This window comes from Pithys albifrons, chromosome 22 (assembly GCF_047495875.1).
Source record: "Pithys albifrons albifrons isolate INPA30051 chromosome 22, PitAlb_v1, whole genome shotgun sequence".
Lineage (NCBI taxonomy): Eukaryota > Metazoa > Chordata > Aves > Passeriformes > Thamnophilidae > Pithys > Pithys albifrons.
The window spans coordinates 6091337-6118736 of NC_092479.1; the positions used below are offsets into that span (position 1 = coordinate 6091337).

Sequence of the window (27400 nt, forward strand, 5' to 3'; positions counted from 1 at the left end):
GTGATGGTGAGTGGGAGACACTGCCAGAACTGGAAAGTTTGTTCTCCAGCAGTAGAGGAAGAAATTGGAAATTGCAGGAAACTAAAATCTGCTGGTTTAAAAAGAAACACAGTCTTTAAGGAAGAGGTGGTTGCCTGGGGGAAGGAGGTGCAGACAGGTCTGGTGGGAGAGGGCAAAACACAAAGATGATATTTTGGACGATATTTTGATGATTTTGGGTTGTTTTTTTTTCAATAGCTGCCTGAGCACCGAGTTCGGAAAATCATCTGTGAAAGAAGAGGGGAAATAAATTGGTGTCTAAAGTGAAGCCAGGCAGTAACCATGAGAACAAATGAGCCCTCCAGGAACAGACCAGGCTTTTTCATGGTCATTTTTCCAGTGCAGTGTTTTGGGGAAAGGAGAGAGGTCTCACCTGGGGCCGTGGTCACTCAGCCTCGTGTCAGAAGGAGCAGGAACAGCGATTTTTCTTAGCCCATTGTAAATGCAGGTGCAGATCTGAGTGTGTCATTCTTTCATCTAAACAATTACCCTGCCCTTTTCTAGGAAGAAAAGGATCATTTAACTCCAGTGCAGGCTGTTCTTTCAATAAGGGGTATTTGGTAGGTGTATTTCCTTTTGTACAAAGGCAAAGGGGATCTGCAGCACCTTTCTGAGAACTAGAACAAAGGGCTCGAATGGGGAGGTTTTCAACTGCATCTGTGATCTGAGCATCTGCAAAATACAAGGGAGATGAATACATGAAAAGGAGAAGTTAATAATGCTGGGCTATAGAGAATTCTAATGCAAATGAACCAGAAGTTGGCAGAGACCAGTCTCTTTTCATGTCTGTTTTTGACAGTCACAAGAGTGTGATGCAAGGCTTATATTCAGAATTAATCCTACCTTGTATTGAAGCTTCTGGATTCCAGACTGATTTCCTCTGCATTTGTGTTGTTCTGATCACATCAACTGATTTGATGTTTCTGCTTTCATAATTACATTTAAATTTTCCCTTTGCACAGATAATTTTCAAGCTTTAGTTCTGTCTCTTCAAGTCCACAGTCTGTTGGCATTGGCTTTAATTTGGAAAAGCAAGATACCTCTATGTGACCCTCATCAGCAAATAGGGATCCAGGCACGTACTTTTGAAGTTATTCCATCAAGATTTCAGGTTTTTCAACAATTAAAAATTAAAAAAACATCATGATGAACCCAAGTGACTGGTTAGAATTCTTTCTTGAGCTATTAAATAAGTCATAGGACAGCACAAACCTAAAGTTCAAAGGAATAAAAAGCCTCAATTACAAGAAAAAATAACAGAGGAAGAGCAACTTTTTAAATGCAGGGACTGTTTTGTTCTTTTACCAGTGTTTAATACAAGATTAGACTGATTATCCAACGGCTGCCATGGAGCAGTAACTTCCAAGGACTTTAGAGCCGTCCAGGAGGGTGATGTCAGTGACTCTGCTGAGCGTGGACAACTCAGCTCTTGAACTTAGACCTGCGGTGTCTTAGGGCTGCAAGGAAATCTCTGTTAATGACCAAGCCACAAATGGGCTCCCCGGTGATCCCGAGGGCAGAAATTTGTGTTAAGTCATGGTGAGTTAACAAGGATCAGCTCTGCCTTTGAAGGTGGGTGTTTGCAGTGCGGCAGGACTGTGGGACTCGCTGTAAGCAGCTGGTTTGTGATAAGGTTTTGTTGTGGTAACCCAGGCAAGAGAATGAGCCTTCCACCCACATTCCCTGGGAACAGGGCACGGTGTTTCCCCCTGCACAGCACTGAGGAAGAGCCTGCAGTGATGGTTCCCTCCCTTGCTCAGCCTTGGCAGGGACAGGAACGGGGTTTGGCCATTTCACTTTTCGTGCCTTCTGTTGAACTTGGGTCTCTTCTTTAAGTTTATTTGAGCATTCCACAGCTGCAGAAGGGTCTGTCAGTAGGACTGGAGACATTGATAATAAGATGAATTGAAGGCAGAGAAACCATCCCACTCTTTTGTTATCACTCATCAGACTGTTTGCAAGGCTTGGGCAGTTATGAAACTCGTGACCCAACTTCCTCCACAATTACAACAGGGTGTTTATCTTCCTCCCTTGACTTGGGCCACTTCTGGCAGGGAAAAGCCCCAGAACCTCCAGTCCTCCCACTACCGAGAGCCAGCTGGTGGCTCAAATGGCAATTTCAGTATCTTTTAACAGTTTGTCATGGGGTGTGTTCTGATGAAAGTCCAGGTGACACAATTAAGGCAGTTTCCTTGAAATCCTGAGAGCCAGAATTCTGGAAGGACAGGTCTTGACACCTCTCCTGTACTCCTGGATATGCTGGAAGCACTGGTGGCCTGGGGGGCAGGAAACAACTGCAATGCCCAGACCTCCTCAAACAAGGTACTTTATAGAAAATCAGAAGGAGGTTTTTCCCTAAAGTTCCCTTTATTCTCCCCACCTGGAATTGCAGACAATGCTGCCTTTGCCAATGTGAAAGTTTAGGAGGTATAAGAGGTGTTTGACCTTAGAGGAATCCTACAAAAAACAGAATTAATTTCCCTGGGCTGCACATCAAGCTGGTAACTTGGTTTACAATTCAGTGCTGCAGCAGTTTGCTTGTAGAGTCATCTGGGAAACTGAAGCAAACCAGAAGCTCTTAAATTTTCCAGTTGATCGAGCTTCTTTCCTAAAAAGAATCAAGGTCCTTCCTAAAGAGAGTCATCAGTTTTCCTGTGAACAGTGAAATGATGTGATAAGCAGACTGGGGTTTGAATCCTTATTTTTATTAGGGTAGCAGCTGGAAACCCATAAAAAGCAGAATTCTTGCTTCTCAGGCACATGCACCGGGGCATTTCCTGTGACAGTGAGATTACAGTCTTGACAAGATTGACAAAGAGGAAAGTAATTGTTTTTATCCGTTTTGAAGGCACAAAAGCAGACTCCATTAGTCACACAGGGGGAGGCAGAGCACCTCCCAAGCACCCGGGGCTGGATCCCCAGCTGTTCTCCACCGCTCTGTGTCTTCTCCACATCCTGTTGGGAGACAGGAGGTAAGTCCTGGCTGCCTCTTTTGATACCCACATGTTGGATTGCTCCAGAATCCCTCCACTTGTGTTACCTAACTCTTCTTTCCTGGCTGCCAGCAGCTCTCAATCCTCCCCTGACACTATCAAAGAAGATCCCTTGTCATCAAGTGGATTGAGTGTGGGGCTACAGGCCAACATTCCCCATTGCTTATCTCAGCTGGGACACAGGTTTATTAACCCTTGTGCAAGCCAATTAATCCAATTCAGTTTTAAAATTGGGATAATGACATTTACATAATGACTGGAGGTGCTGGTGATCAGCCTGGATAATGAATGCAATGCTGGGGACATTTCTCTGTCTTCATGTCAGTGTGTGACCATTGAGAAATTATTTATTTGTCACACTCACGTGCCACTATTTTCAACAGAATTCACATTTTGTGGTACATTTTTATTTCTCATGATTCCTCAGGAATTCTGAGTCATCAGAGACTGAAATTAAGGTTGAGAGGTAAGAACTATGTTCTTCAGCCCTGTTAGGTGTTAATAGAGACAATTTGCTAATTGTTTCCTGCTCAGTGGAAATACTTCCTGCTGCAGGCAGGTTTGGGGTGTAGGTGGAGACTGAACAGAGGCTCTCTGTGTCAGGCACATCTTCTCTGCAAGTTGTCAAACAGCATTTTTGTTAAATTACCTTTTTTGTTAATCTAAAGCCAGTCAAACTATATTTCCGAGAACTGAGAGCCTCAGTGGGAAAAAGCAGAATGTTTTTATGCTCATTTCTCAAGCTGCTGCCAACATTTCTCTTTATTTTCCCTGGCAGAGAGGAAGCACAACCTGAGGCAGAGAGCTGAGCTACGCTGTTCTGGTGCTGGTGGTGGGGAGGACTTGCTCAAAAGTGACCTGAACCCCTTCTGTTTCTCATGACACTGGAGCCTGTGGAGGGAAGAGCTGTTACCTCAGCCTGGAACATCCATCCTGCCTGCCAAGGTCGCTGCTCAACCTGTCCAGCTCAGAGCTGCTGTTTTAGCTGCAGCCCTTTTATAAATAGGCCTGGCTCAGCTGCTTAGCAGACTTATCTCCACCAATTACCAGGGATGAGTGCTCGGTGCTGCAGAGTTCAGGCCTCTTACAAAATGTTGAGTGGTTGTGGGAACTTACTGTGTGTGGGGAAAGGAACCTACCCTTGAAATGTGTATCTTGTAACAGCTACTATATGTTGTTGTGGAGAATGGCTCTGGTGGGGAGTTATTCCTTTCATCTTCATGAGTTTGGAAAAACTCCCAAGAGCCAGCTCAGGTGACAATGTACCCCTTGGTCAGTAACTGGCTCACAGAGGTCCAAACTCCTCTCACCTGCAGATTTCAGGTAAATGCTTTGACTCTGTAAAACTCAGTGCTGAGTTCCTGCCCAGTGTCACATCCTGGTGTCCCTTCACAGCTTGGGAATCTCTTTCAGCACATTAAAGACATTTGGGCTCCAAGGTATCATAAACTCCAGAGAACTGTGTATTGTTGAATTAATTTCTTGCAGACTGGGCTCTGGCAAGAAGGACTAAACAGAAATTTTCACCCAAAACCCTGGACTTTCACAACTGATGTAACCTGGCTCTGGTGTTTTCCCACATGTCCCAACTGCTTCCTCTTTTCAAGTTTGTCTCAGCATTTATTGACTGTAAGTTGTTTACAGCTTCCCAGCTTCTCAAAAATAAATTTCTACACGAAGAGGAAAACAAAATGCCAAATTACCACACGCTCGTATGGCATAACCTGCTCTCACTTTGTGGCTTTATCCTGATGTGATTTATCCAGTGAGTCTGAGATCTTTTTGAAGCAGTACTGGTTGAAAACACAATTTAGAAATCAGAAAATCTGCCTGTGTTTGGTAATAGAATTTTTTTTTCCTGTTGGCATCTACACAGGGGCCTGATTCTGCCTCTGTTGGAGTTTGTGACAGTTCCTGATGATTTGATACTGAAACCCAAGTGCCTTTTGTTTTTCCAGATCAAGTACAGGCTGGAAAACAGTTCCCTCCATTTCAGCACCTTTTGTGTGTATTTGAGACTGAGTGATTCTCACTAATCTCAAGCAGTTTTGTACCAAAAAGAGTATTTAACTGATGATGTCAGGCCAGATGAAGGTGAAAGCTCCCGACAGGTATTGTAGATGTAGGAAGGGTATGGGTGAGCTGTGCCAACAGCCACACCCTTGGCAAAGGCAGGGAAGGCGTGGGGGGAGCTGCGGGCACAGGGAGACAAGTGGGGGTGAAACCTGAGCCTGCCCTGGGAGTGCATGAGGGGGAGTCTGTGAGGGGAGAGGGTGGATGTGGGATGGTCAGAGGGGAGATGGTGAGAGGGGAGATGGGTGGATGTGGGATGGTCAGAGGGGAGATGGTGAGACGGAAGATGGGTGGATGTGGGATGGCCAGAGAGGAGATGGTGAGAGGGGACATGGTGGATGTGGGATGGTCAGAGAGGACATGGTTGGATAGGGGATGGTGAGAGGGGAGATGGGTGAATGTGGGATGGTGAGAGGGAAGATGGGTGGATGTGGGATGGTCAGAGGGGAGATGGTGAGACGGGGAGATGGGTGGATGTGGGATGGTCAGAGGGGACATGGTTGGATAGGGGAGGGTGAGAGGGGAGATGGTGGATGTGGGATGGTCAGAGAGGAGATGGTGAGAGGGGAGATGGTGGATGTGGGATGGTGAGAGGGGAGATGGTGAGAGGGGAGATGGGTGGATGTGGGATGGTCAGAGAGGACATGGTTGGATAGGGGATGGTGAGAGGGGAGATGGTGGATGTGGGATGGTCAGAGAGGACATGGTTGGATGTGGGATTGTCAGAGGGGAGATGATGAGTGAAGGGGAGATGGTTGGAGGGGAGATGGGTGAAGGGTGAGATTCTTAGGGCTGAGATGGTCACAAAGGAGATGGTTAGAGATGAGATGGTGGAGGAGATGATGGGTAGAAAGGAGATGGGTAGAGGTAAGATTCTTAGAGGTAAGGTGGTCTGGAGTGAGATAGTCGGAGGTGGGGTGGTCAGAAAGGACATAGTCGGAAGTGGGATGGTCTGAAGTGGGATGGTCGGAAAGGAGATAGTTGGAGGTGGGATGGCCGGTGGTGCGATGCCCCATGTCCCGCATCTCTACCCCTGTGTACCCGCCCCGTGCGGTGCCGATCGCGTCGCCGGCCCCTAATTAACTAATTAATCCCCCCCGCGGTGCCCGCCGGACCGTGAGGGGAGGGGGGGGCGGCCCCGCGCAGCCGCACCGGCCGCGTCTGCGCCTGCGCGCGGGGCCCGGGGCGCGCCGCGCCTGCGCGTGGGGAGGCGGGGCCGGGACGATGGAGGCGCGCAGGGAGCGCCGCGCCCGCGCCCCGCACAGCGCCCCGCACCGCGACCTGCCCCGCGACAGCCCGCACCGCACCCTGCCCCGCACCCCGCACCGGCACCGCCGCCTCTGAGACACCGCGCGCCGTGAGTCCGGGACGGGCCGGGCTGGGCCGGGCGGCCTCGGGGTGGGTAACGGGGCGGGTGTCCCCCCGGTGCGTGTCCCCCTGTCCTCGCGGTGTCCCTCTGTCCCCCCGGGGCGGGTGTGTCCCGGTGTCCCTCCGTCCCCCCTGATGCCCGTGTGTCCCGGTGTCCCTCTATACCCCCCGGTGTCCCTCTATCCCTCCCGGTGTCTCTGTTTTCCCCCCAGTGCGGGTGTGTCCCTCTGTCCTCGCGGTGTCCGTGTGTCCCGGTGTCCCTCTATCCCTCCTGGTGCGTGTCTGTCTTCCCCGTGCGTGTCCCTGTGTCCCCCCGGTGCGGGTCCCCAGTGCCGGCGTGTCCCGGGGGCGTGTCTGTCCCCGGTACATGTCCCTCTGTCCTCCTGCTGTCCGGGTGTCCCCGGGGCGTCCCTCTGTCCCTCCCCCGGTGTGCGGGTGCCCCTCTGTCCCCCCCCCGGTGTGCGGGTGCCCCTCTGTCCCTCCCCCGGTGTGCGGGTGCCCCTCTGTCCCCCCCCCGGTGTGCGGGTGCCCCTCTGTCCCTCCCCCGGTGTGCGGGTGCCCCTCTGTCCCTCCCCCGGTGTGCGGGTGCCCCTCTGTCCCTCCCCCGGTGTGCGGGTGCCCCTCTGTCCCTCCCGCCGGGGTCGCTCAGCCATCCCCATCCCGATCCCTCATCCGGATCCCGCATCCCATCCCCGCGGGCTCCCCGGTGGCTCCGGCAGGGCTGACAGCTCTTCCTGCAGGGATGACACCTCGTCCGGGCGGTGGGTTCGGGGTTTCTGGGCTGGAAGGATTAACAGTCGGACTGTTTTTGCCCGGGGGTTGCACATGTGATGCTCACACCGCCTGGTTTTTGGTGGAAATAGCATTTGAGTGTGTAATCAGAACCCACCGGATGAGCTGCAACTGCTGCACTTCAGAGTGCACCGAATTTGTTCAGACACACTGGAGTAGGAAGTTCTAAACTAAACCAAAAGGAAGTTTTGGCTGTCTAATACACTTCTTCTTTCTTTTTTTTCGTGTGTCAGAGGGGGTTTAGTGCTTTGGGGAAGGAGTCCAAGGCAGATGATCTCTGTTGCAGTGCTGTCTTCAGCAAAATACAACATAACAAAATCTTCTCCACTCAGCTAAATGATCAAGCAAACAGGGTTCTGTAGTAACAGGGCAAGTGGTACCATTTTTGGAGAGAACATTGTCCTCTTATGCCCTAGTACAAGGTTGATAATTAGGCAGAAAGTGAGTAGTTTTGAATTGCTGCTCAGTTTGTGAGAAATCAGGAGAAATGCTGCAGCCTTGAAGGTGTGTGAGCACCTGGTGGGGATGGACCTGCTCTAATCCTGTCACCAGGGTCATTTAGGGCAGAGCACTTGACAGGGAAAGTTTGTTACGAAATAAAGCTCACAGGCCCTTAAAAAATAAAATTAAATCCCCTGTGGTTTGTAGCCTTGTGCTCCCTTTGGGGATGTCATAGTGAAACCTCCTCATGGGAGTGTTAATTCACAGTGACAGAGAAGTTGAAGATGGGAAACTACAGTCAAGCTGCAGTTGGATCCATGTGAGAGGTGATTCACCTGGTTCCTGTGTCACCATCACAGTTATTTCATGTTAAATGGTGACACTTCCTCAGTTGTCCTTCACTCTTCAGTGCTGGACATCTAAATGCTTGTTTTTCTTGGCTTTTTTATTTTTTTTTTAAATTTTGACATGATTTAAACCAGAGTAGCCCTTCCATAACTCTGTTAGCACGTGCTTAAAAGTTTTTGGATCCAGTCCTGGAAGCTGCTCTGTGATAGTTTTGTCCTTATGTCAAGTCTGCTTATTTAATAAAGGTCTTGTGAGGGAGTGTTAATTAAACAAGCTGTAGTTAAAACAGCCTGAATTGGAAAGTATTACAGGGGGGAGTTCTTAGGCTCTATTTAGTAGCTCTGTGCACCTTCTTACTTCCAGTTTTGTGCTAATCTGATTTTCTTTACTGTCAGCATCTGTTGGATGAACATACTTCAGTCAAAGTCACATGGAACACACCTTACTTAGTACTTATTAAATAAATTATTATTGTCTGCCCCCCTTGGTCAACTAACTGGCACAAAAATTATATTGAGCTTAAATTGTCTAAAAATACAGGTGCATTTTTCTAATTTTAGTTGTAAGAAGTTACAAATATGTTGAAATGAGGATTTCCCCAGTGCTGGTCATGGGTGACACTGAGCAATGAGTAACCCACAGCTAAACATTGATACCTTTACCAGTGCAGGATGTTATTAATTATTAGTGATGGCAGTAATTGTACCACTCTGTGGCAATGCCTGAGCTACAGCAGGAGCAAAAGTCCTTTCTAATTTGATTAGTTGCTGGTTCTGTCTCATTTAGTAACGAGCCAGTGCTCAGGCTAAAATTACAGCTGCATTTTACTGGTGGTTTTGTTACTGGAAGTTGGGATGCTGTGAAACAGGACCTGTAAAATTGTGGACAGTGTCATCCTGGGGGGGGTTTACAGCCAAATGTCATCATTCTGTGGCTGTTTTCCTGAGCCAGTTCCTCTCTGTTCAGGGCAAAGTGGGAAGTGCATCCAAAGTGATGAAACTGTTTCAAAAACATCTGCAAATTTTTAATGAACCAACTCCTTCCCTGTCTTGGAATCAGGTGACTCGAGGAATGAGCTGTTCCTCTGGGCTGCACTCCTTGGATACTATTTGTTTGTAGTTTAGTGTTTGTTCATACTCTCAAAGTTGGTTTCTATTTATACTCTGATAAGGCTGGTTCTGTTTGCTTCCAGTAATGAGAACTTACATATGAGATTTCTGGAACCTTTGCAGTTATTTCAAGTTTGGGTTTTGGTTTGGTTTTGGGGATTTTTATTTCTGCAAAGCTGCGCTTTGACCAGCTGTTTATCTTTTCTTCGTGCTGGTTATTTGTGGAAGTGAAATACTTCACATTTGTCCTTATTTTGTCTTGTTTGTTTTGGACACATTTTGGCACAAATGATTTAAGAACTTTGGTATCGTCCTCCAGCTTGTTTTTCTCTCTTCTTAGCTTGGAATTATCCTCCTTTTTGTGAAGACCTGAGGTTTATTATGCTTATTTCTACTGCATTGTTTTAAAGGGATTTTTTTCTGCTCTAGCTTAGCATATTCTATTTTATCTGTCCAAAATATGTATCACCTAAGAGGAAACTTCATAATTTTTCCTGAGTCTTGATTCCTTGGCATGTACTTAAAGCTTTTCTTCCTCTTCAGTATCTAAAATAAATTAATTTTATCCCTTGTGTAACTGAAGACATGAATCTGTGGGGGTCTTGAAACAACTTTGTGCTGAGCCTGTTCTCAATCTGGGAACATCCTGGGCATTTTTAATTCCAGTGTCTTCTGATTACCTTGAAGAACTTCCCAGTTGCCCAGGTCCTTTGGGGAAGTGTTTGTCAGTGTGTGTGAACTCTGTGTTTTATCTGCCTCCAGCTCCTCTTGCAGGAACTTTAAAGCACTTTAATTGCTAAAAACCAATAAAAAAGCCACTGGGAAAACACCTGAATTACTTCTTGGTCAGTGATGCTGAACACGGAGCAGGAGCTGCAAAGAGCAGGGAAATGGCTCAAACCACTTGGGAGCAGTGGCAGTCCCAGTCACTTTTTGATGTTAAGTACAATTCCAAAATTTCTTGCTGTTCAGAACTTAATCCCCTGAGGGCAGAGGGCACTGTGGGTCTGTGCCAGCCAAGCTTCAGTTTTCCTTTGAGTCAGTTAGACCAACAATTGGAACTTGCAGGAAAGCTCTTTTGCTTTGCTAACACTGAGATTTTTCTCCTCTCTCCCCATCCCTCTTCTCCCGGTGTTTTTTCCCAGGGGTTGGATTTCTCTCTCTGGCTGAGGCTCCCTGGCTTCCAGGATGGAGATGAGTCGGGAGAAGCTGTGTGCCAGCAGGGCAGAGGGCAGCTCTGACTCTGGCTATCGCTGCTCGGCGTGTCCCGACGATGACGACTGGGGCAACCCCAGCCGCGGCCGCTCCAAGTCGCGCAGTCTGTCGGCTTCTCCAGCCCTGGGAAGCACCAAAGAATTCCGGTACGGCTCCTGCTGCTTCCTCCTGCTGCTCAGATATGCTCTCCTAGCTAGGCTGGGATTTCCGCTCCTTTTGGATAACCATAACATGCACCTCAGGTGGTTGGTGTTCCAAAGTGAGGGTGGGGGGTAAACTAAGAGCAGACCTGTAATAAAAGTGGCCTGGTCATCAAAACAGGGGTCTGACAGTTCATGATCTGACAGTTCATAGTCTCAAAAAAATCACTGGTAAAGACACTTCTACAAATCTTTACAAATGCTCTACAGTGGGGTGACAGTGTGTTTGTGAGCCCCTGATGTCTGAGGTAATTGATGAAGAGACTGATATGGAGCAGGTCAGTGTATCCTTGAATGAAAGGAACCACCTGGAGAATGTGGGATACCTTGGAGCCAGTGGAATGTTTCCACGTATTCCTGGTGAACTGAGTAACCAACAGTGTGATGGCATGTTGGATACAAGAGTAGATAAAAGGTGAAGCTGTAACTAAAAAGAAAGTAAAGTTGTAAACTTTCTGATCAAGCCTTCTGTAATTCTGGCTGTAATTAGCACCCCAACAAATGGTGACCCCAGTGCTCTAGTACTGCTTTTTCCACGAGGGAGAGCTCTAATGCTGTGTGTGAGACCCCTGTGTGAGTGTTTGGGTTATCTGTGAGCACAGTCTGTGTTTGCAAACAGATCCCCAGCACTGAGAAACGCCCTTTTATTCCTTTGAGCCAAATTTCCAGTGTCATTGCAAGGCCCTTGTCATGTGGGCAGCGTGATGGAACTTCTGATTTGGTGATCTTTGGACCCATTGCAAATATTGAGCAGTGCTGGGGCACCAGTGGGTCTGCTCTGGTGGGAGGCACAGCAGAACTTCATCTCCCTTACACTTAGACCCTCCAAAGCACGGCCAGAGCCACGGAGATGTTTCTCAGCACATGGAATCTTGTCCAGAGGTCCTGCTCTGCTGGTAGGAATGTCCTTGGGAGGCAGAGCACGTGTGGGTGAGGCTGAAGATCAGAGGGTGAAGGGAGGCAAACTAAAAGCTTTCATCTGAAGGGGCTGCAAGGTTAGGAAAACACTCAGTGTGGGTAGTTCAGTGTGTTTAGTGCTTTGAGGGGTGTTTGCTGAGGGCTGTGCTCTGACTGTTCTGTTCTAGCTGTGGTGGGGTGTGTACAGTCAATAAATAAGATTTCATGTTTTAATCATCCTGTAAAACTGGGGATTTTCCCCTGGTCCACTTAAACCTTTATGAGTAGAGACTTGAGTCAACCTGTGTGAAAGACTACATTTTTGTGTATTATCTTCTAGCTAAATAACTGCTTTTTCAACCAGAAATGATCTGTGTAGACCCTGCCCATTGTGGTTTGAAATGGGGCAATTGTTCCTGAGATTTGTCTTCATTAAGATGCTCTGCAGTCATTCACTGCCTGTCTCCAGTTCAGAGCTCAGTTGTCACAGGGCATTTTGCAGACTGCCAGGAGCTGCTCTCAGCCTTCCTCTGGAGTGTTCACATGGAGGGAGTTGTCCATCTGCTCTGGACTGACAAGCAGATTTTCCTAAAATATGTATAATTTCCTGGGCTTTGCTGCTCATTTGTAGCAAAGCCAATCTGCCTACAAAGACCTTTAAATTCTGTGCACTTGAGCCTTTTGTTGAATAGTGCATAGGTTGATAAATAATAAACCCATGTGATATCTGAATGAAAAGTTACACCAGTTATTGATTCATTGCTGGAATGTCATGAAGGTCAGACATGGATATTTAATGCCTCGTGTGGGAACAGAATTCCAGTTACTGGGAGAGGCTTGGAATAATGACCTGTGTTGAAAGAAGGCAAAAAACAACAGTTATTTGGGAGAAGCTTGAGTGGAGCAAGAAGTGGGAGGTGATGTTGTGCCAGGGTGTTATTTAACTGCCCTGACTCTAAGTGTAATTGCTCCCAAGTGGATAGAGACTTATCCTTCCCTTGCCCATGTTGGCACACACATTAATCTCTCATTATGGCAGTCCTTGCTCATTGTTCTAACATAAATAAGGTAAACTTTATAAAACACTTAGTAATGCACTTATCTGGCTGGGTTAATCATGCCTGGCCTTACAGATGGAAAGAAATGATTTAAAAAACAAATATGATTTCTGTTTTCATGGTTGGAATTCAAATCTTAGACACTCATATTTTAGTAGACATAGAACAAATAAGATGATGCTGTTCCTTAATTACCTTTATTTGTGACCTGTGATCTGGTTTTGATTTCTATTAGATTTCTGAGGTTTTTTTTAGCTCTAAGAGTGAGTCACAGGGCTGGTCTGAGCTGCTTTATAGCACACAATAGAAGGCAGTGCAGTAATGCTTGTGACTGCCAAGCAATAGGGTAAGTGAATTAAGCACAGGAAAGACATGTTTCCCCTTCTTTTTAATGGAATAATTCTAAGCATTCACATAATGTTTCAACAGTTCCATGACCTGAGTAAGTTTTGCTCCCTTTTCCAGACTTGCTGAGGGAGGTGGGAGGGAGGTGAGTTCTGGCTTGTTCCAGATAATCTCATCCCAGAGCCAGGAGTAACCCTGTGTTCTCCTGTGTTCATTTTCAGGATAAATGACACCTCAGAGCTCCTGTTTATTAGAAGGCAAAGATCACATGAGAGAAATAAATAAATGGGAGAAAAAATAGCATTTTTTCCAGCCTATTAAAAGTCACAGCTCAGTGCTGCAGTACCTTAGAACTGAAGAATTTGCATCTTATTAATTTATTAAGTACAAAGATTTAAATAACCAGGACATGCATCATCATGACTTGACCCTGGCAAAAAAATGTGAGGGTGTTGTCTTGGTGCTGGAGATCTCCCTGTAAATGCTTGTCAGGGTATGCACTGGGAAACCATTACTGCACCTTACTGAGGTGAAGAGCCCTCACTGAGCTATTTCATGGGTATTTTTACCAGATTCAGCCATTCTAAAAATGTGTTCTTTTGGATAAGATGCGGAAATGCAGAAGAGAAGTGTTGTTGCTGTGCCTGCAGCAGAGACACTGATGCCACTTCAGAACTGCTGCAGGCATTTAAAATGCAAGACTTAATACCTGTCAAACTCAATGGGCTGGCAACAAATGTGGGTTTGAGAAATGTGCTTTGCCCTGTATTGCTCAGTGCAGCTGCTCCAGAGGTGGGTTTGGTGGTTGTGGAGTCCAACACACCCAGTTTGCCTTCACTTTTCTTCTCCTTGTGGGTCGTTTCTGTCTCCCCAGGAGGACCCGCTCCCTGCACGGACCATGCCCAGTGACCACGTTTGGACCAAAGGCCTGTATGCTGCAAAACCCCAAAACCATTATGTAAGTGCTCCTCAATTCAGGGCCCTGTGTTTAGTCTGGGGGTAAGAAGAGCTGGCTTTTCCACTCCTCCCCCCCTGATCAGCACTGTGGGTGTGTTTTACCTGGTGTTTAGTGGTTTTCACATTGCTTGGTTGCCAGCCTGGGGCTGCACTGCCAGGTTGGCATGGTCTGCAATCCACAGTTTGATGTCAATAGTGGCAGCTCTAATAAAGACTCTCAACAGTAAACTTGGAGGAACAAGAATTCTTAAGAACAACATGAGGAAAGGGAGAGGAATTGTTCCGTGTGCTGTGAAATCTGAGGAAAGGCTTCTCCCTTCCTTGGTGATAATAGTTGAAGTTTGAATTTTTGTGTTTGATCTCTGGCACTTTTACTGTCTGAATATCATTAGTTTGCTTTCAGGCTGCTGGTAAATATGAAAATAAGGGTTGGGTTCTGCTTAGTAGGCACACAAACGTTTTAATTGTGTAGGTTGGGTGGTACAAAGTGTTGCTTTTTACACCATGTGTTACATACTTGGGAATATCAGGGTTTATCCAAGGCAGGGGGCCCTGGTTTTGGGGTGGGCAGGCCCTGGCACAGAGTGCCCAGAGAAGCTGTGGCTGTCCCATCCCTAGAAGTGTCCCAGGCCAGGCTGGAGCAGCCTGGGATAGTGGAAGGTGTCCTGCCCATGGCAGGGGTGGGACTGGGAGAGCTTAAAGGTCTCAGTGAATTTTGTCCCTTTAAGCAGTTCTATTTATTGCTCCCTCCTCAAGTGGGAGGTGTTGGAGTCAATATTTATTTGGCCCCATCTTTCCCTCAGTAGATAGTGGCCTTCCTGGGAACAGGCTGGTGGTACCCAAACCTTTCTAAGGAAGTTGTGTCTCCAACCTTATCCTGAGAGAACTCTGAGCTTCCTCATTCCTTGTGTGTGGTGTAAAGTGCCCTGCAGAGCTGAGTTCAGCTGAAACCACGCCTGGGCTGTGTTGACCCCCCTGACTGGGGCAGCTCCTGCCCAGGGGCTGGCCCAGGAGAGGACTATAAGGACAGGGACAGGAGCCCTGGGCTGCAGGTGGTGGTGCCAGTGAAGAGCTGCCTGGGCAGGAGAGCTGGGGAGCAAAGGTGCCCCAAGACCAATTTGTAAATCCCTTTTCTTACTGAACTCAAGGTTTTGTTGTCTGTTCTAAAAACAAGCAAAACCTTTTTGTTTTGGTTTTTCTCCTCCCTAATCAGTAGTATTGTTAAACTCCCTTCACTGGAGGGAATTTTTTAACAGAAAATGAAAGCTTTTCTGCACAGGCATCAGTTAGGGAAGCTCTTGGTGTGTCAACACAACCAGCAGCACTAGAGCTTGCCAACCTGCTTTGTGAAGACTGTTGTGAAACCAAATGGATTGAACGACTACTCAGTGAGAAAAGGATCAGGTGCTTGTGCTCCTGAGAGAAGGGGAGCTCAAATACCTGTTTTTCAACTCTTTCTTTTGAAATGGGATTTTCCTTATGAAATCTTGCCTCTGAAGATCTGGAATAAAGGTTTGACAGAGGGTTTTTCCGTGGAGCCTCACAGCTTTTTATTGGGACTGGTGGAAATACTTCCATAAGAAAAAACATTTCAGAGACAAACCGTTTTTCTTCAGAGAAAAATGTTTTCTTCTGAGGTCAGAGTTTATTAATAAATGATAAAAGCCTCAGCCTTTTACTTTTTTGGAGCTGTTGCCTTTGCCTGACTCCTGGAGAGGAACATGAAGATCTTGAAGCGTGTTAGGAATAATGTTGCATTTAGTAGAACTGCTTGGAACTGGTGAGTACATCTCAAACAGGCACAGTGGCTTCTGTCTGAGTGAAGATGGAACTGGTTCTAGGCTTAGTCAGTGAGAAGGAGTGCTGCAAACTTCAGTTCTTGTCAGTATTATTGGTATTGGACTTCTACACTTATTTCCTGCTGTATTTGTATATAGAATATAGGCACTAAAATAAAATTAAATTTACAGATAGCTGTTTGACTTACAGTATTGGATGGGGGGAAAAGTGATGCTGTAGCTTTTTCTGATCCTCTGATTGAATGTTTCTCCTTATTTTGAGTCACCTTGAGAGGGGAGAGCACTAGAACAAGCAAGAGGGAAGCAGCATTTTGGCATCAGGGGGGTTTCAGTGGAATAGTTTGGTCTGAGGGGTGTTGTGGTGCTTCTGTTCCAGTCCCTGTTTGCACATGATGTTCTCATGGCAGCAGGTACAGGAGTTACTGCACCCTCAGTCTGTGTTACCTTCACGTGGCAAAGCACTGATGCCTTTCAGAAACATTATTATAATGTGAATTATCACATTTTTTTCTTTCTGTTGTTCCAGGACTGTTGTACTGAGGGGTGTTTTATTGACACACCAGAGTGGTGTCAGATCAAAATGGGAACATGGGGGGTGTTTTGTTCTCCAGGCACATCCAGGATCCAGCCAGCCAGCGGTTGACATGGAACAAACCTCCCAAGAGTGTCCTTGTTATTAAGAAGATCCGTGATGCCAGTTTGCTGCAGCCTTTCAAAGAACTTTGTGTGTACCTGACTGAGGTAATGGAATGGAAATTCCAGTTTTACCATCATTAAAAATGTTACCTTTAACCTGCTTTCACTTCCTGATTCTCTTTAATGTTCACAGTTATATAGTGCCAATAAATCTTTAGACCCATTGCCCCTGGATAGAGTAAAATCTGTTTCAGAGCTTAAGATCAGGACTGAAGTACTTTAAGTGCAGAGCTTAAACCCCAAAAAATTAAAGCAAAACTTCTATTCTGTTTGCAGTTCTAAATTACAGGGAATGGGCTATAAAAAGCTTAAACCTTTAAGCCTTGAACAAACATAGCAAAGTTACTGTACCATGGAATCTGCATTCCAAGCTTGGGTTTATTAGATTATTAGGTCTGCAAAATTCTCAGTAGAATCAGACCACACATGAAGAACAACCAACAGCTGAAGACCCTTCTGTAAAATATTTACATGTTTTAAACTAATGCAAATTATGGGGAGAGTCAAAGGTGTTGGTGTTTTAAGACATTAATAACAACCTTATTTTATCTCTCTTAAGGAAAACAATATGATAGTGTATGTAGAGAAAAAAGTATTGGAAGACCCTGCAATAGCCAATGATGAGAATTTTGGACCAGTGAAGAAGAAATTTTGCACCTTCAGAGAAGGTATGGGAATGATTTCTTGGAAGAAGAGTTGAATTGCTTTTTGTTTTGGTGTTCCATTGGGTCAGGTTTGTTAAACCAAAGTGTGGTTTGCAAACATTTGTTGTGAAATATTAATTGTGGGTTTTTCAACATTTGTGAGTGAATGTTGTTGTGCTGCAGCTTGGGATGTTTCTTCCTAGTTTTTGTTAGGAAGTGATGAGTGTTAAGACAACTTAATTCAAAGCTTGTATTTCAATGTTGCTTCTAGATTATGATGATATCTCCAATCAGATAGACTTTATCATATGCCTGGGAGGAGATGGGACCTTACTTTATGCTTCTTCACTTTTCCAGGTAGGTCCTTGTGGGCAATAGACCTTTAAACCTTCTCTTTTTGAAATATTTGAATGTGGTTTCCCCCCCCTCTGTTACTGAGTTCACCATTTGTCCTTTGCTGTTCATTCCTTTTTTTATCAAGCCTATTTTACCACTTATCTTCTGAAAATAATGTAGAATTTATTGGGTTTTTGTGTACAGCTATAGTTACATCAATAGTAAAAATATTTACAGGCAATTAGTTGAAGTGTGAATTGCTTTGATTCAGCAGCTTTAAAATTCTTTTCTTTATTGATAGGGGAGTGTCCCTCCAGTTATGGCTTTTCATCTGGGATCCCTTGGATTTCTTACTCCATTTAATTTTGAGAACTTTCAATCCCAAGTCACTCAGGTTATAGAAGGTAAATGCAAGGGGACAGGTTGTGGTGTTTCTGTTTGTTACATTTTCTGTTGATTCTTCCAAGACTAGTAAGTATTCTTAACTCATTTAGATTCTCCCTTAGGACTGAGACTCAAGAAATGTATATTAAATTAACAGAACTACTGCATTGCTTTGGCACATCCAGTGCTGCTTTCTCTGCTGTTCTGGAAAGGAAAATGGCTCAGAAATAACTTTGTGGAGTAAACAAGTCTGAGATGTTGCAGAACTGTTGTTAAATGGCAGCTAAACATAGAAATAGCTCTGAAGTCTCTGTAGTCTGGATCTCTAAGCAGTGCAGTGCTTTAATACTGAGAAATCAGGCTAATATAAAATATTTAAGGAAATAAATACTTTATTTGTTCAATATGAGGTTATTTGAGTTGTATCCAAAGTAGATTCCTGGGAAGATGTATAAAATTTTCACATTACTAGAATGTTGTCTTTTGATACATGTTTCTAGTGCTCTGATTTTATTTAGTCTGAGCTTTGGTCTTAGTGAAGATCAGATGAACCCAACAGTGTTTACCAATCTTGATCATATCCATATAAAATCAGATTTTCTTTTTACATAATGAGGGAGGTGGGAAGGGACTGAGTTGAAATTTGACTTTAATTTTGCTCATTACTACCAAAAATCAGTTTTGAGCTTTGATTGAGTGTTGTGAATGGAACTGGGAACGTTGAAAGCTCAGGAATAGTTGGGTGGCATTTCATTTTTTAGTCCTTACTGGGGGTCATTTACTGTATTAAGGTTTTTCTTTGTGTGTTTGCTCCCGTGTTTCCCCCCAGGCAATGCAGCTCTTGTGCTCAGGAGCAGGCTCAAAGTGAAGGTGGTGAAGGAGCACAGGGAGAAAATGACAGTCCAGAATGGGATAGAGGAGAATGGAGTTGTGTCTGCAAACCTGGAGAAAGAAGTGGGCAAGCAAATTATGCAATACCAGGTCAGAGGGCAAAATAAGCAGAAGAATTAATATCTCTTTGTAATTTCCTTTGTACTTGTTTTATTTTAACTTTCCCCTTTTCTTCAGTTGACTCATTACCCAGCATTGAGGGACTGATCTGTGCTGCTCTAACAATATGGGCACTAAATGATGAGGAGGTGGTGCCCACCTTGGGCAGTCACAAGTGCTCAGGTTGTACTTCCATAGAATCATAGAATGGATTGGGTTGGAAAAGACCTCCGAGATCATCAAGTCCAACCCTTGGTCCAACCCCAGTCCCTTTTCCAGATCATGGCACTCAGTGCCACAGCCTAAAAGTCTTCAGTGATGGGAAATCCACCCCCTCTCTGGGCAGGCCATTCCAATGCCTGAGCACTCTCTGCAAAGAATTTTTTCCTGATCTCCAACTTAAATTTCCCCTGGCAGAGCTTGAGCCTGTGCCCCCTTGTCCTATGCTGACTGCCTGCTATAATAACTTCACAGACTCACAGGATTATTTAGGTTGGAAAAGACTTCTAAGATCACAGAGTCCAACCTTCCTTCTATTGTGAAAACAAAGGTAGCAGTTCCAAAGTGAGATATAGCAAAGACTTCTTACAAATAAAAAGTGAAACCATTAGTGACCAACTTCTGGAAATCATTCCTAACATCTAAAAACTTCAGCTGGCACTTGACAGAAGTAGAGTCTGATTTGGCAGGTACTAAATCAGCATGAATTTTTCAGAGGTCTGGAAAGCATGTTTTCCTTTGCCATTCCTTACCTTGCCAAGGCAGCAGTAGCAGTCTGGGGTGATGTTTGATGTCATGGCAGGTCCTAAATGAAGTTGTGGTTGATCGTGGTCCTTCCTCCTACCTGTCCAACGTGGATGTGTTCCTAAATGGACACCTGATAACAACAGTGCAGGGAGATGGTGAGTCTGGGGCTCCATTCCTTCTCACTTCGGGTGGGGACTGTTATTTAACTCCTGGATTTTCTTACATGGAGACAAAGCATTGGTAACAGCAAACATCAGCGTGGACCTGTTATTGTTCACTGGTAATATTCCCTCTTTATTACAAACCAGTGTTTATTCACTGCTAACTAATGCTTCCCACAGCACAGCTTTAAGGGGTTGGAAGCTTTGTTTCTGGGCTTGTGGAGGCAAGTAGAGTTTCTTTGGGTATAGTATGTTTGGGCTAAAGGCAAGAAATAGCTTAGAAAAGCTTGGCTTGGATATCTGGAATTTGCTGGAGGCAAAAAGTCTCAACTCATGGACTCCAGCAGTGAAAGCCACTGTTACCAAACCGTGTAACCCGAGCTGCAGAACTTGGTGCAGTGCCCACAAAACAGGACCAAGGGTATCCAGAGGGAGTTGACTGGAGCAGAAGAGGGGCTGAAAGTCACCAGTCCACAGCACAAGACAGGTGCCTTCATTATTCCTATTCTTGGTCTCCCCCAGTCAGTTGAATCTGTGCTCATACACCCCAGAGAAGGGGTGGGGAGTGTAGCCCTGCAACCAGTGGGGGGGTAACATTCATCTCCTGGGCAGGTCCAAGTGCTTTATCTCTTCAGTTCACTTGGGGAGGTACAACTGATTATGCTTTGATAATAGACCCCCTCTGCTACAGCTGTGTGTCTGCGTGTGTCTGTCTGTCCGCGTGTGTCTGTCTGTCCGCGTGTGTCTGCGTGTGTCTGTCTGTCTGTCGGCGTGTGTCTGTCTGTCTGTCGGCGTGTGTCTGTCTGTCTGTCGGCGTGTGTCTGTCTGTCTGTCGGCGTGTGTCTGTCTGTCGGCGTGTGTCTGTCTGTCGGCGTGTGTCGGCGTGTGTCTGTCTGTCGGCGTGTGTCGGCGTGTGTCTGTCTGTCTGTCGGCGTGTGTCTGTCTGTCGGCGTCTGTCCGCGTGTGTCTGTCTGTCCGCGTGTGTCTGTCTGTCCGCGTGTGTCTGTCTGTCCGCGTGTGTCTGTCTGTCCGCGTGTGTCTGTCTGTCCGCGTGTGTCTGCGCGTGTCTGTCTGTCCGCGCGTGTCCGCGCCCGTCTGTCCGTCCGCGCCTGTCTGTCCGTCGGCGTGTGTCTGTGTGTTGTCTCTGTGTGTGTGTGACACAAGCCGTGCCCCCGCTCGCTGTCCCCCGTGCTGTCCCTTGGCGTGTCGGTGCCCACACGTGTGCTGAGCCGCGTGTGCCTCTCAGGTGTGATCGTGTCCACGCCCACGGGCAGCACCGCGTACGCCGCGGCCGCCGGCGCCTCCATGATCCACCCCAACGTGCCCGCCATGATGGTGACGCCCATCTGCCCGCACTCGCTGTCCTTCCGGCCCATCGTGGTGCCCGCAGGCGTCGAGCTCAAGGTGGGCACCTCCTGCTGGGTTCCAAAGCACAGTGGGAATGTATTGTGATAACTGTGAATATGTAGGAATGTGGTAATTAGGGGATATATATAAAGGTAGTAAGTGTAAGTCTAGAGAAATGTATCACATTATGTGTATGTGTCATATATATAAATTTAATGAATGGAAATCTGTAGAAATGTAGTGTGTTACAAATCTATGTCATATATATAAATTTAAGAAATGGAAAGCCATAGAAATGTAGTATATTACATATATATGTAATATATAAGTGTAAGAAATCAAAACATAGAAATGTAACATAAATGTGTAAGAAATGGAAATCCATAGAAATGTGATATATTGCATGCATATTTAATATAAGTGTAAGAAAAGGAAATATATAGAAATGTTACATATTACACATATATGTCATAGATATGAAATGAATAAATGGAAATCCATAGAAGTGTAGCATATTACATATATATATGTCATATATGTAAATTTAAGAATTGCAAGTCTATAGACATTAACATATTACATGTATATGCAATATATATAAGTGTAAGACATGGAAATATATAGAAATGTAGTATATTCCTTATATATATGTCATATATATAAGTGTAGGTATATATAAAGTATTTGTAAATATATATGTAAAATAATAACCAAGTGGATGCGAGTGAAGCAGAGGTAGTTAATTATTTTCTCTTAACAGAAATGCTTGTTGAATAGGAGCAGAACTCCCTAAATTTGACAGCTTTGGATTAATTATTCAAATCTATTTTTCTGGATTAACTCTTATTATTCTCCTGAAAGAGAAGCCATGTCAGCTCATGTAGCTGAACTGAAACATGCACTGGTTGTAACTGGAAGGTCTGTATGGTTTATGACCTCGTACTTAGGGGGTTTATTACATATAGAAAAATCTATGTATATACACCAAACATGAAATGAAGCTTTGGGACTTGGGTGATGTGTCACTGCACTGCTGTTGTGGACAGATTATGAATTTGGGTGCAACTGTTGAGTTACAAAGACTCAATTCTGCACTCAATTCTGCACATGGTTTGGAGCTGAAGGTGAATTCCTTTCTCTGGTGTTTCAGATCATGCTCTCCCCTGATGCCAGGAACACAGCCTGGGTTTCCTTTGATGGAAGGAAGAGGCAGGAAATATGCCATGGAGACAGGTCAGGCCTGGTTTTTTTTTTTTGATTGTAATCTTTCCAAGTGTAAAAAATCCTGATTCTTGCAGTTCCCTCATTGTCTGACATCTGCCAAAGAGTTGTTGGCAGTGAAGAAACAAAGTTTTATCAACCCTAACACCTCTTACAGCACAAACTGTACTAAAAGGGTCTAATTTTTAACTTTAGGTCTTTAGATCTTCCCATGAGAGCAAGTGAAAGGTTCAGACAAAAGCATGTAAACATTGCATGCTTGGCAAGGGAGATGGGCATGTCTGTGGAAAACCTGTAAATTTTAGATGTAAGACAAATCCTGGGATTTCCAGAAGATGTGAACCAACAGGAGCTACCTGTGAACAGTGATCTGAATGACCCCATGTGGTTTAAACTGTGTTAGCTGTGAATGCTTCTGTTCATTTGCTCTTGCCTTGAGTGAGCAGAACATCATGTGTGAAGTTCCCTTGGATTTTATGTGCAATGTGTGATGGTTTATCCTCCTGGGAGGTGACTGAGGACTCTCAGGCAGCAGTGGGAAGGTCACTGCTACATTTGCCATTCAGGATGACTTTTTTCCTTTTGGCCCATACAAGTTGCCAAGAAGGAAAACGTGTAGCTGGCAAAACACTCCATCCTGAACTGTTTGTACTTCCTCTGAGGCTGAAACATCTGCAGGGGAGTTCTGTAGAGTATAGAAATATCTGCAGGGGAGTTCTGTAGAGTATAGAAATATCTGCAGGGGAGTTCTGTAGAGTACAGAACCAGTTATAGAGTATAGAAACATCTGTAGAGTAGTTCTGTAGAGTATACAAATATCTGTAGGGTAGTTCAGGAGACTAGGAAGGATTCAAACACGAGGTTTGGCCCTTTTTTAGATTCTAGACTCTTAGTGCTGTTACTTATAGTTAAAACTTGAAACTTAAAGGCCAAGGTGGTGACTTGGGTGTTCCATGTTGCTGTGTGGTCGATGTGCAGAGCAGCAAAAGGCTGCAGGATGTGCTGGAGTGTGCTCAGTGTTCTCACTGTGCCAGAGGCTGTGCCCACAGTGCATCTCTGAACCACTTCAAGCCCTGTTTGCTCTGCTGAGATGAGCTTTAGTCTGGGTCGTGGTTTGATTGTGAAAACTCTTGTTCTCCCAGCCTGGGGGAGAGTGTTGGCTCAGCACCAGAGCTGTTCTTGCCCAGGTGGTTTCTGTGCCCTGCCTGATGGGTGCCCTGTGTTGTTGCAGTATCAGCATCACTACCTCGTGCTACCCCCTTCCTTCCATCTGCTTCCGAGACCCCGTGAGCGACTGGTTCGAGAGCCTGGCTGAGTGTTTGCACTGGAATGTGAGGAAGAAACAGAACAACTTTGCTGTGGAAGAAGAGGAATTTTGAGTGTCTACATCTGCCAAGCCTCGTGGGAATGGAGTGTGGCAGCATCCCTTCTGTCTGCTTGGATTTTGGAGCGTTTGGCACCATCTGGGGCCTGCACTGTGGTGGTGGTTTGTACCTGTCAGGTCCTGTGGCTGGAAATTGGGTTCCTTCCTGTCCACCAAGAGTAGGAATAGAAGAAATTGGGCTCTGATTGTTGTAATCCAGTGTGAATTTTGTTCTGGAAATGGATTCTTTCTGACTGATGCCAACAACCACATCTGCAGCTTTGATTGTAACCTCTAACTTACCAGTGGCATGGTAAGGCTGAATGTAGATACATCACAGAAAAGTGGCAGCAGAAAAGTGGCATTAAAATATCCTGGTTTATTTGGTATATTTGTAATTCCATTTATCACTGCTATGACTGTAAAGCCTGTAAGAAGTTTTCTTAGAAAATAATCTCCTCTTTGTTAGCTTAAATACATCTGGCCCAGAAAATACTTTCTTACTCTGTGTAACACACTGAAAAAACACCCATGGATGCTGTTTTTTATTAATAGATGGAACTAGCACAAAAAATGTAATTTTTATACATATGTATTTATATCTCCTGTGCCCACTTGAACAGTGGTTGCCCCTCGACTGTCAGCACTGTGGAAATACCCACAAATAGTTATTACAGGTATCTCTGGTTGTGTGGCTGAGCTGCTTTACAGCTCTGCAGTTCCTGCTGGTGGGAATCATCCAGGTGTTTGCTGTGTTTTTATTATTTCTGATGGATTCTCTGGAATAAAAGGTAGCATTAGAGACTACCATGTTTAAAAACAAAAGTTCTTCAAGTGTTCAGGAAGAATCTGGACTTCCAATTGCTACAATATTGTCTAGTTCCACTATTGTCTTGAAGAAAATATCCTATACCAGGCCCTGAGTGCCCTCAACTTCCATGGATACCTTCCAGCTCTTGGTGCTGAGCAATACAGGGTGGGATGCTGCTTTGGTGGCTGGAAAATTGGAGAGGACACATTCCCAGTGGAGTAGCAACGGTGCCTTCAGCACTCAAGATTATTCTAAGTCTCCTATTTACTTTTTTAAGATGCTTTCAAAGGTTTCTAACTTTGCTCTGTACATATTTTATTGTCTGTGCTTTTATGAAAGAACAAAAACAAAACCCAACAGAAGAACTGGTTGGGGGAGAAAAAGGGTTTGCACTGTATTTACCTGAGAACAGCAAACCCCAGGATAATGTTTACATTTATGTTCTCTGTGGTGCAGTCTCATGATCATTATTATCCAAACTTCAGCATTTTCAGTCTTGCTGCATCGCTCACTGAAGGGGTGGACATGAGCTGCTCAAGTGAAGCCCATGGCAGTGTCTTGCAGTGGAATTAATGTCCTGGTTGAGGTGGGATTTCCTTGGGAATGGAGTGAGAAGCTTTGGTGAACTCTTCATGATTGTCTTACTTAAGTTTCTGTGGTCCAAAGTGGAAATGGGACATGTGGTAGTTTCCAAACTCTGTCTGACCTGTTGTCCTCTGGTGGTTTAAATAATGTCTCATCATCCATTCTGGGTGCTGCTCTAGTCTGAGTTCATTAAATCCAGTGAGAGCACTTTTCCATAAAAGAGAAGCAAACTCTTGGTTGATGATTCAAATCACAGTGAAAGTGTGTTAATATAAATTAATACTGGGTTTGTACATTTTGTAAAATAGAACATTGGTTTGATTTGGTCTGAACAGATGGATTTTGGGGTATCTTGGAGAATATCTGGGGAGCTTTGGGGGTTTCTCTTTCACTTGAATCTGCAGTAATTGTTTTATCACTGTTTTGAAGCTGCTTACGGGTTTCCTGGGTGGAGTATCCAGTTATTTGATAACTGTTTACTTTCTGAACTGTAGAAGTGTCAGGCTTTTTGCTTTGAAACTATTTTATTTAAACATGCAATAATTGAGAGAAGGAACAGGGTATGGGGAAATGCCTGGTGAAGTGGAGGGGTGGAGTTCTAGACACAGGAGGAAGTGGGAATCATTTTGCAGAGGCAAGGTGAAATGATTTATGAGCCTTATCTAGTATTTTTTTAAAGATAAAAGTATATTCAGCACTTTTTATTTATGCTTTTTATAATAGTAAAGCTATTCTTGACTAAATGGCCGAACTTTTAATTTTCAGAGTGCACAGGTCATGGAATCAAAGTGTACTGAACTACTTTAGATCTACATTAGGGGTTGGCTTTAAATTTATTCTTTCAATTTATCACCTCCTGCAGCTGCATTGGTGGCTCTGAGGCTGCTGGGGGCATTTTTGGTGTCTGCTCAGCCAGGGCAGAGCTGCCTCACTGACCAAGGCAGGGCACCCACATGTGATTTCAGGCTTTATTTCCCTTCAAAAGCTGCCTTGGCTCTGACTGTACCAACTGCTTTGTGGCAAAACAGCCCAAACTGTGCTGTTACATCACAAAATTATCTGAGTGTACAAAGTCCCTTTACAAGCTTTCAATCCACAAACTGTAATTCCCAAATGGCAATTCCCAGGCAGGCAGGTGAGGTTCAACAGCACCTGAGTTTTCAGACTGAGCTGCTGCAATGTGGGGGATTTCTGTTGTAATGTGGGGGATTTCTCTTCAGAGCTGAACCAGAAAAAGCTGTAAATGCACACTCAGTTTGGTGGCAGGAAAACCTCATCTTGCTGATGTAGCTTATTCAAATTAACTTGTTTAAACTCTCCTAAAAAATAGGAGTTTGCTGATTAAGAGTTTCTAATACAAAAGTTTGTAGGTGTCATTGTAACTACAAATCCTTTCCAGTCTACCAAGGGCCAAAATGAAAGCTGGGAAATGAATTGGGTTTTTTTACAAGTTATCCTCTAGTAGAAATGAAGACATTATTAACAACTGTGTAGCACGGAATAAAGCAGTGTACTGAATTTTTAAAAGATGCAAAATCCTGTTACATATTGTTAACACATTGAAAACTTGTTTTAAATATTGTTGAAAACAAATATTTTTCAATCCTTTCAATAAAATCTTTTTGTAAACCTGGATTTGTCAAGCAGCACTTTGACTGGGGAGAATATAAAATTAAGAATATACAGTTACTTGCTTGGAGGGCAAATGTCCAGTGTGGGCTTTGGGTCTTTGTCTCTTGGGAAGGGGAATCTCTTCTCTAGAAATACACCCAGGGCTTTCCTGGGTGTGCATGTCTGATACCACCTTTTCTGAAAAGTTTCAAAATAAATGCTGGGTTTGCTGTGCAAGTTGAAACAAATCTTGTCTTATGACTAGTTGGGCTGCATTAAGTACTTTTTGGAAGGCCTGAGAGTAGAAATAGGAGGGAAGAAATAGGTAAGGGCAGTGCTCTCAAATAATCTCTGGTGGTTTGGATACTTGGCAAGTTTAGGATGCAAATGTGGTTGAAATGCCTTGGCATGTTCTGACCAAGTTCTAGGCAGCTCTTCCATGAAATTTGTGACTAATTAAGAGCCTTTTGGTTTCCTAATTACTGTGTAACCCATTCCAGCACTTCCTGCAGGTCAGATGGTTGATAAGGGTGAGGAGACTCCTTGTGCAGGTAATGGAGCTGCTTTAAGTGGAGTTCATTTATTTTACAGGCATTTCAAAGAGGTTTCCACCTTCTCAAGCCTGGCTGGTGCCAAACCCCAGCTGTGCATGGCCAGAGCAGTGGCCCCTCTGTGTGACAGTGACACTCTTGTTATCTGTGCAGAAAACACACTATCCCACCTCCTTCTAACCAGGTCCAGGTTTCTGCAACAGGTTTCTGGGCCACCTTTAAAGTAGATTTGGCTCATGTTTAGAAGACTGGTGTGAGAAAAATACACATTTTTAATAGTTTTTAAAATCTAATAATTTATTTTATATGTGTATTTATG

At 44.7% G+C, this 27400-nt stretch overlaps 1 protein-coding gene across 4 annotated transcripts; it reads left to right on the forward strand.

Moving 5' to 3' along the window:
- Window positions 1-6305: 6305 nt before the first annotated feature.
- Window positions 6306-26552, forward strand: NADK (NAD kinase). Of its 4 annotated transcripts, none has more exons than XM_071575477.1 (12): window positions 6306-6503; window positions 10309-10524; window positions 13753-13836; window positions 16246-16375; window positions 16890-16998; window positions 17246-17331; window positions 17612-17714; window positions 18524-18675; window positions 19487-19586; window positions 20839-20996; window positions 22090-22172; window positions 23392-26552. In XM_071575477.1, the coding sequence occupies exons 2-12, from the start codon at window positions 10352-10354 to the stop codon at window positions 23537-23539; spliced, it is 1326 nt and encodes a 441-aa protein (XP_071431578.1). In that variant the 5' UTR covers window positions 6306-6503; window positions 10309-10351; the 3' UTR covers window positions 23540-26552. The 4 variants fall into 4 exon arrangements, with proteins under 4 accessions (XP_071431578.1, XP_071431577.1, XP_071431579.1 ...); XM_071575476.1 differs by having other exon boundaries at window positions 6306-6462; XM_071575478.1 differs by lacking the exons at window positions 6306-6503; window positions 10309-10524 and adding an exon at window positions 11321-11474.
- Window positions 26553-27400: the final 848 nt, after the last annotated feature.

Excerpts from the sequence above, each read along its gene's own strand:
- NADK (XM_071575477.1), top strand. The coding sequence starts at position 10,352 with ATGGAGATGAGTCGGGAGAAGCTGTGTGCCAGCAGGGCAGAGGGCAGC. Across the intron at positions 13,837-16,245 it reads CAAAACCCCAAAACCATTAT|GCACATCCAGGATCCAGCCA; the intron begins GTAAGTGCTCCT and ends TTTGTTCTCCAG. Across the intron at positions 20,997-22,089 it reads CCGCAGGCGTCGAGCTCAAG|ATCATGCTCTCCCCTGATGC; the intron begins GTGGGCACCTCC and ends CTGGTGTTTCAG.